Here is a 9,907-nt window from a genome sequence, read left to right as displayed (position 1 = left end):
AAAAAAATGATATTTATATTAAAATACAACTGGATGGAAAATATTTTACATTAATAAATATTTTTAATTGTCCGAGTTTTAATTTGGAACAAAGATAAATGTAGCTATTTGGGAGTCTGAATAATATTTATGAGTGTAAAAGAGTCCTGACAAGAGAATGTTTAAGAACTGCTGTTACAAGAACTACCAAGATACTAGTAGAACTGTCAGGATATCAGACTTTTAGCGTAATAGTTTTCCAGATCAAATTTAAACCACCTATAGCAAAACTGTTACGGAACAGTGCTCATTTAGTGGTAAGGAGTTGTGCTGTCAACGGAAAGGAACACAATACAAAACCAACTGCACAATGGGAGAAAGATGGGCAGTCGCCTCCTGTGTGATTTACTGTCTCAGAAAATCTGCTGAAAGGTCAACTTCAATTCCGACTCAACAGTATATAACAATACCAAAAAAAAAAATTGACAGAGGATGAGCGAGAAAAGAAGGTACGCTATTAAGATGTTGAAAAAGCAAAGGAGAAGGTTAAACAGAATTGAGGAGAGTGTAAGATTTGAAGTGATGAATGATACCTGAAGTACCAGCCAAAAGAGCTGCAACAAGTAATAAAAAAGGATTTGTGAGTTTTAAGAGAACAATGATGACAGTTCATATTTACTAAGTTCTTATTTGCCAATACTGCCCTGATCACTTAAATACATTTTTTATTATTATGTATATTTAGTAGAAGGGAATATAAAAAACAGAAGTTTCTTGATGGTTCTCAACCATAAGCACGTGTATGAACTGTCTAAGGATCTTAGATGAGATTAATAAGCTCTGAGGTGATGCTTACATAGGGGTCACGTTTTTGGGTAGCAAAATGTAACTGCAAATGAAGGAAGCAAGATTTTAACTGTGACAATCAGATTCCAAAATGAGAGATTATTTGAAAGGAATTAATTAGATTTAGAATCAAAATTTAAATTCTATTAGTGTTAGTATTCAATGCCTTACTAATAATCCAAAGTTATACTTACAGGACTTTCAAAGCCTATCTATCTCAGAGTTGAGGTTTAAGGTCTGGACATTTTTCACTAATATATTATGAACTTCCTTTTTCTCATCTATAATGCCTTAACCTATGTTTTAAAAATTAGGAAGAGACCCTGCACAGATCTTTATTTAACTTTTATATATATGTAATTTTTCAAAAGCACTAAGCCTCCTCATTTGCCATTATATTATTTAATTACCTTGAGTTCCAAAAGAAATGTTAACTAATTTTTGAGTAGTTATTGTCTATAAATTAAATGATAAAAAAAGAGTGACATATATTCATTCCACTTCCAGAGAATCTCAACAGAAAAGAATTGGGAAATGTGTTTTGGAAGTCACATTATTGAAAACTGAAGAGAAACAGAACTCTCTATGCTCAAATGCCTCAAAGCTTCTCAGCTATAGACAAGCCTCATTTTATTGTGCTTCAAAGAAAATAAAACCAAACCAAAGCACCATACAAAGAAAAGGAAATTGAAGGTCTGAGGCAACCTTAAAGCAAGTCTCTTAGCACCATTTTTCCAACAGCATGGGCTCACTTTTTGTGTGTCGTATTATGCCAATGCTCATAATGAAAATTTTCTCATAAAGCTACTACTGCATGCTTAGTAGACTATACAGCCTAATGTAAATATTACTTTTATATGAACTAGGAACCAAAAAAATTTGTGATGGTTAAGATTGTAAGTTGACTTGGATGCCTATGATACTCATTCCTTTAGTGAGCTCTGATATAATAATGTTCTTGGTGAGACTTAATATGAAATGCAATTCTTTTCTTTTTACTTTATTATTTTGTGCGTGTACCGTCAAATCAGATCTCACTGGTACAGGAGGAGCTTGCCCCTCCTTCTCCAGCAGAGCATCTGTCGGATTTGAACTGCATACCTCTGGGATTGTATTGTAGCTTCTTGCCATTAGGCCACCAGAGCTCCCTGAAATGCAATTATTTTCATGATAAAATCTGCTCAGAAGCCTATTAGTTGAAGGGAATTTCACTGAGAGCGTGGCCTACTTTGAATATATACAGATATCTTGCAAAGGTCTCTTTTTACTTGTTCTGGATGCTGTTCTTTATTAACTGACCTCTGATTTTTAGACTCCGGCTAGTCTGTCACCCTGCCATATGACATGTCAATCCTGGGTTTGTCAATCCCTAAAGGTATATGAATGAGAAGCATCTAGCTTGATGTCTGACCCAAGATTTGAGACTTTCCAGCCTATGTAAGTGCATGAGCCATTTCCTTGAGATCAATCTTTGTGTCGGTATATGTAACACACACACACATACACACACACACACTCTCTCTCTATTATATATAATAAAATAAATAGACTTTATTGATTTTGCTTTTCTAGAGAACTTATTATTAGACATGTGTGACTTGCTTCACTGTGCTGGTCTAAACCCAAATTTGCAATATTTCTGAGGTGTGTTTAACCGAAAAGTTGGGTTTTTTAAAAAAAAACACACAAAAACTATTAGAGAAAATGAACAAAGACTCACTAAATCCAGGTGATGCTTTTTCAGAAAAATGAAAATGGAGACAATTATACTCAAACTCTGACCAAGATCTATGCAGGGAAGTGAAAGGGGAACCATAGTTTAGAATTACATACTTAGTGCAGTTTGAGCAAGTTCTTTTGGAAGGAGCTGGTGAAGTGACAGGCGAATTGTTTTCAGAGATGCACGCTGTGGAACAGAAAAGCTGAGGAGACCCTTTCTTCTGAAAAGCAGTTTGCCCCTGCTGAAGAATTTTTTTACAAACAGAACAGGAAACCTGCGTAGGTATGGCTGAAACTGAAGGAAGCACTTTCTTCATGCTAGATGATGCTAAAGAAAGTGGAATGCTTGTTGACAACTGTGAAGCTATAAAAACAAAAACAACGAGAAAATCAGTATTTACAGAAAATTAAGTATGCACTCATGTTTTCTTTTAAAGGTAATTAAACACAAACAATGCAATATTCAGAGGCATTCTAAAAAAGTAAACTATATCAAACAGAAAAACATGCTTAGAATAGTTCTGTTACCATTGTCTGAAAATGTGCTTATTTTCAGTTCACTTTCTTGATTTTTAGTCTGTTGAGTTTGAAAATATTCCTAGAAAAGAGTTGAGAACAATGAATACAATGTATTTAAGGCACCCAGTCATTCAAAAGAAAGTGATAAATCATATTTGTCTGTTTAGAGAATTGAATTAAAATGGTAGGTAAGTAATTAACCTTTTCAGTACCCTTGGCTGACAGCACTAATCACTGTATTATTTTCTACTGTACTTACATATAACCTCAGAATATTTTTTAATACAGACCTCAGTATAAACAGAAGACATACTCAGACAATTATTTTCCTTTTTTTGTTCCAATCTTTGAAGCTAATTGTCTTAAGATCTTAAAACACACAAATTTTTAGATTGCACTGTTGGATTCCGCCAAGATTTTTTCAAAGCAGTAGACATTCTCATTGCCAAGATATTTATACACATGAATGACTGTACTGAGAAAACAACAGATATATATCTTAGATGGTTACCATTCCTGATACATGTGAACAGACAAATCAAAGACCTATAAGTGAAACAATTCACCATTCAATAGGAGTCATATCCTACTTAGTAATGATTTACTTTATTTAGGCTATTCAAAAATAAAATAGTAGAAATAAGTCTAAATTGCCTGATTTAGTTTTTGCTTCATTAAAATTTCTGGTTGGTTCATTAACAAAAATTCCAAGGGTATATATGACCTTTATTCTTTTTACTGAGTCAAATTATTATTTATAGATCCTAAAACAAATAAGATTTAAGTATAAAACAAATGTTGTTATGTGCCGTCGAGTCGCCTGCGACTCATAGCGACCCTATGTACAACAGCCCTAAACTCCGCTCTGTCCTGTGCCAATCGCACTGTCTCTGACACTCCCATCCCAATTATCCCAGTCACTGAATCAATCCACCTCATAGAGGGCCTGCCTCTCCTGCGCCGTCCCTCCACCCTCCCAAGCATGATGTCACTCTCCAAGGACCGGTCTCTCCTCACTACATGTCCGAAGTAAGTTAGACGGAGCCTCAGAATCCTTGCCTCCAAGGAGCCACCCGGTTTAACCCTCTCCAGGACAAATTTATTTGTTTTCCTAGCAGTCCATGGTATTCTCAGTACTCTTCTCCAGCACCACAGCTCAAAGGCATCAGTTCTCCTTCTATCCTCCTTGGTTATTGTCCAACTCTCTGATGCATAACAGGTGATTGCGAAGACCATGGCCTGTATCAGACTCACCTTAGTCTCCAGAGAGACACCACTGCTCTTCAGCACTTTGGAGAGGTCCCTAACAGCAGACTTTCCCATGGCAATGCGCCTTTTAGTTTCCTGTCTGCTGGTGCCAAGACTGTTGACTATGGAGCCTAGCAAACTAAAGCTGTGTACAATCTCAATCTCTTCACCATCCATCCTGATGCTGCCAATTGGTCCAGTGGTGAGAATCTTTGTCTTCTTGACATTGAGCCTCAATCCATATTGCAGGCTGCAGTCCTTGACACTCTGCAGCAGGCGCTTCAGGTCCTCCTCAGTTTCAGCAAGCAGGGTTGTGTCATCCGCATAACGCAGATTGTTGATAAATCGTCCACCAATCCTGACCCCACATTTCTCCTCATAGAGCCCAGCCTCCCGGATAATCTGTTCTGCATATAGGTTGAAGAGGTATGGAGATAGGACGCATCCCTGGCGTACGCCCTTCCCAATTTTGAACCATGCAGTGTTCCCTTGCTCTGTTCTGACGACTGCCTCCTGGTCCAAGTATAAGTTTCGCATTAGAACGATCAAGTGTTCTGGGATTCCCATTCTTCTCAGAGTCAGCCACAGTTTGTTATTATCTACACAGTCAAATGCCTTTGCATAGTCAATGAAGCACAGATAGACATTCCTCTGGTATTCCCTGCTTTCAGCCAAGATCCACCTAACATCAGCTACAATATCTCTAGTACCACGACCCCTTCTGAAACCAGCCTGGACTTCTGGTAGTTCTCTGTTGATGTGCTGTTCCAGTCGTTTTTGGATAATCTTCAGTAAAATCTTGCTTGCATATGAAATCAGTGAAATTGTTCTGTAGTTTCCACATTCGGTTGGGTCGCCTTTCTTTGGGATAGGAACAAATAGCGATCTCTTCCAGTCAGTTGGCCAAGTGGTCGTTCTCCAGATTTCTTGGCACAACTTGGTGAGCACGTTCAGGGCAGCATCTGTTAACTGAAATATGTCAATTGGTATACCATCTATTCCTGGAGCCTTATTTTTGGCCATGTCCTTCAAAGCAGCCTGAACTTCTTCTTTCATCACCATAGGCTCTTGCTCATATGTTGTTTCATGAAATTCTTCTGTGTCTTCCAATTCCTTTCAATACAGTGACTCAGTATATTCCTTCCATCTTTTTTTAATACTTCCGGGATCATTTAACGTTCTGCTGAAAGCATCCTTGATTATAGCAACTCGAGGTTTGAATTTGTTCTTCAGTTCCTTGAGCTTAAGATATGCTGAGCGAGTTCGGCCCTTTTGATTTTCCGACTCCAACTCCTTGCACATTTCATTGTAATATTTTGCTTTGTCATCCCGTGCTGCCTTTTGAAATTTTCTATTCAACTCTTTAGTATCTTGAATTCTTCCCTGTGCTTTGGCTTCTTTGCGCTCCAGTGCAATTTTCAGAGTCTCTTCTGACATCCATTTTGGTCTTTTCTTCCTCTTCTGTCTTTGCAATGACCGTCAGCACTCTTCCTGGATGATACCCTTGATATCCTCCCACAACTCATCTGGCCTTCGTTCATTATGGGGGAAAAAAATCAAAACAAAGAAACAAGATTGTTCTTGTTGTGTACTGTTAAGTTGGAACTGACCCATAGCTGACCCTCCAGTGGGTTTTCGGAGACAGTAAATCACATGGGAGGAGACTGCCCATCTTTCTTCCACATAGCTGCTGGTGGATCTGAACCAGTGTGATTCCTTACCACTAAGCCACTAGAGCTCCCCTAATATGGAGTAAATATTATAAATAAATATATAAAAAGATTTTAAGGATTTTAAATGGGAGCTGTGGTGACCTAGTGGCAAGAAGTTGTGCTGCAATCCCAAAGGCACAAGGCTCGAATCCACCAGCTGCTCCACAGGAGAACAGGCAATCTTTTTTGGTTAACTGCCTCTGAAAACCTGCCTGACAGTAAGTTATGGGTTGGTTACAACTCAACTGTACACCACCACCACCACCACTACAGCAACAACAACTTTTCAATAAATGGTGCTGAGAAAATACTATCTTCATATGCAGAAGAATGAAGATCTTAAAAAAAACAACAACATGGCTTTGACAAGCACTGTGGCAATTGGACAATCAAAACAGACTTTCAAGGGGGGGGAGGAACGAATGGTAGGGAGGGTAGAGAAAATAGTGCAACAATGAATGAATGGAAACTCAAAATATCTGTAAATGTTCAGTAAAATTAATTTAATTAAAAAAATTTAACTAAAAAAACCACAAAACCACACCACCACAAACTCAATTCAAAATGGATTAAGGACAAAATGGATAAAATGTGAAAACTAAAGTCATAATTCTTACAAGAAAATTTAGGGTTGCAGAGCCTAATTTTTAGCAATGAATTATCACAGACAGTGAAAAACCAGGACTTGTTTAAAAAAAAAAAAGATAAATCAGACTTTATAAAAGAATGAAAAAAATTTTATTGAAGACAAACTATAGAACAGGTGAAAATTTTGGGGAACCATATATCTGAAAAGGGTCTAATATCCAAAAAATATATAGTTTTCACAATTACACAAAAAGACAACAAAAAAGGAAAATATCAGGGAACTCCCGTGACCTAGTAGCAGGAAGCTGCTGTGTAATCCCAGAGGTGTGTGGTTTGAACCCACCAGATGCTCTGCTAGAGACGGAGGGACAATCTCCTCCTGTACCAGTCAGATCCAATTTGATGGTACAGACACAAAAATAATAAAATAAGACAAAGGACTTAAATAGGTATTTACAATGCATATGAAAAGATACACAATGCCATTTGGAATTAGATCCACTGCCTTAGTGTTAGTTCCATCTCATATTGACTTTCTATTAGGTTTCCAGGATGGATAAGCTTTAAGAGACTCTGGAGGCGTGGCTGGTAGATTCAAATTGCAACTTTTTGGTTAGCAGCTTGCTAAACTAAACACTACAACCTGGGCATTGTTGTTAGGTGCATAGAGTCAACCATGGCCCGCCCATCTTTATCATCTCCAATATATTTGAGCCATTATTAGAGTCACTGTGTCAATCCATTTATTGAGGGTCTTTCTCTCTTTCATTGACCATCGACCTTATCAAGTATGATGTCTTTTTCTAAGATTTGGCTTCTCCTAACAACATGCCCAAAGTATGTGAGCCGAAGCTTCACCATGCTTGCCTCTAAGGAGCATCCTGGTTGCACTTTCTCCTAGACTTAACTTACTTGGTAATTCTTTTGACAATTCGTGGAACAATCAGTATATTTTTTAACACCACAACTCAAAGGCAGCAATTATTCTTCTAGCAGCCTTATTCGTTATCCAACTCTTGGATGCACAGCAAGTAACTGAAAAGACCATAGACTGGTTCAGGTGCACTACAGACTTTAAATTGATAATCATTGCTCCCTAGAACTTTGGAGAGGTCTTTGAAGTAGATTAGTCCAAGGATATTAGAGAGATGCAAATCAAAACTGCTATTAGAGACCATTTTATTCTCATTACAGTGTCTATCCTACTTAGTTGGGAAAAGAGCAAAAGAGAGGAAGACCTTCAACAAGGACACAGTGACTACAATGGGCTTGAGCGAGACGAAGATGATGAGGATTCAGATCTGTTTTTTACAGGGTCACTGTGAGCTGCTGTCAACTCAATGGTATCTTAACAGCAAGAAGATGGCTGCTCACAGGCTGTGACTCAAAATCAACTGAAGAGAACACAATAAGGCGGCGGCCAAGGTTTAAAAAAAAGAAAGAAAGAAAGAATACATTTAGAAAGGATATGGAGAAGCAAAACCTTTAGCCAAAGCTGGTGGAAATGCAAAATGGTCCATCTGCTGTAGACAGATTTGGTGGTTCCTCAAAAAGCTGAATACAGAACTACTACATGACCTAGATATTCTAGTCATATAACCAAGAAATCTGAAGGTAGTGCACAGACGTATGGACATCAATGTTTCACAGCAGCTAAAAACTATTTAAACACCCATCAATGGATAAACAGATAAAATGGTGTACATACATGTAACGGAGTATGTTTTAGCCATCAAGAAAAATGAAGTCCTTCTTCCTCTTCCAGAGGCACTGTGTAGAGGCACTCAAAATGGTCCAGCATCTGACCTACCATCATAGGCTGTCCTGCAACACAGCCTCTAACAGAACCAGGCTGTCCCGAACCTCTGGTAACAGAACTGTTTACCTTTATACCAAGAAGGTTGGAAAAGCACCAAAATCTAAATGTGGTGTGTGCCAGGGCCAACTCAGAGGGGTTTGTGCTGTGAGACCTAAAGTTCTCATGAGGTTGTCAAGAACAAAAAAACATGTCAGCAGAGCTTACGGTGGTCCCATGTGCGCTAAGTGTGTCCGTGACAGGATCAAGCGTACTTTCCTTATTGAGGAGCAGAAAATTGTTGTGAAAGCACTGAAGGCACAAGCACAAAGTCAGAAAGCTAAATAAGAAACGGCACATCTTTAATAAATTCATATGACTTGTTCTGTTAAACAAACAAAAATATGACATCATGATCTATAACACAAATGAATCCTGAAAACATGCTGAATGAAATAAAGCAATCACTAAAGAGTAAATACAATTATGATCTCACTTATATGAAATAACACTAATAGGTAGACATATAGAAATCAAGTTAATTTGGTTAAGTGGTTAATGAAGTGATTTTAAGGGATAGGAAGGAATGGGAAAGGAAGGAGTTTCATTTAGAAGCACTGAGTTTCTGTTTATGGTGACAAAAATTTTAGTAATGAATATTATGTGTGATGGCTATATGGTATGATTAATTGATATTATTAAATTGTACATCTGAGAAATGTTTACAAATTTTCTCCCTTACTTGATAGAGGTAGTATCGTAAAACGTTAGTTATTTGTATTATTTTATGCTAAGAAAATATTGATAATTAATAAAACAAAATATGTTAGTATCAGCTAGTGCCGTGACAGTCTAAGCAATTCCTTTACCTCTCTAAAAGTCCAATTTTAAATAGCTCATTCTTCCAAATCCCTTTTGTGCATGTACTCATTATGGCACTTAACGTGATATATTTAATCAACTCCTTTTGAGAAGATAAGGTAAGAATTTGAGTTATTTTAATTCATAAGTTAGTATTTGCATAACTAAAATTTTTAACTAAATGTTGCTATAGAAAGAAAAAAATAAGACCAAAGTATTTACTTGCTCATTGTTGGGCTCTGTCTTAATGTCATCTAGATGCAACAATTGTGGAGCCATTGCCTTGTCATCCTCACCACCTAATAGAGGTTCTTTCATTTTAGTATCTGATACAAAGGAATTCTTCAGTTCCAAATGACTAGGCTTCTTCTAAAGAGTTTCCAGATTCCTAAAACACAATATGAATTGACATCTCATTTAAAAAGCAGTTTTTTAAACACTGTAATTTTTCAGGAATAGCAAAAGGGTCTACAGACAACTTATCTTCAAAGTTCAACCGAGGTACAATCCTCGTTTCCTCCAAGCATTATTCTTTACGATACTGTTTTACTTTTCACCTCTCTGATAGGTACCTCTAGTTATACTTTTCTTTGGGATTTAGTCTTCTCCATTTCTTTTAATTTTTTTTTTCATTTCTTTT

At 37.2% G+C, this 9,907-nt stretch overlaps 1 protein-coding gene across 1 annotated transcript in view; it reads right to left on the bottom strand.

The window, feature by feature from the left end:
- ZMYM1 (zinc finger, MYM-type 1) overlaps positions 1 to 9,585 on the bottom strand; it is a 20,858-nt gene extending 11,273 nt beyond the window's left edge. The window contains 3 exon segments of the mRNA XM_006886580.1: positions 2,659 to 2,908; positions 3,073 to 3,142; positions 9,490 to 9,585. Coding sequence (XP_006886642.1) covers positions 2,659 to 2,908; positions 3,073 to 3,142; positions 9,490 to 9,585 — 416 coding nt within the window.
- Positions 9,586 to 9,907: the final 322 nt, after the last annotated feature.

Source organism: Elephantulus edwardii, unplaced genomic scaffold (assembly GCF_000299155.1).
Source record: "Elephantulus edwardii isolate Elephantulus edwardi_28Jun2011 unplaced genomic scaffold, EleEdw1.0 scaffold00049, whole genome shotgun sequence".
NCBI lineage: Eukaryota > Metazoa > Chordata > Mammalia > Macroscelidea > Macroscelididae > Elephantulus > Elephantulus edwardii.
Note: the sequence above shows the minus strand (reverse complement) of the source record. Positions and strands in the feature narration are given on the sequence as shown.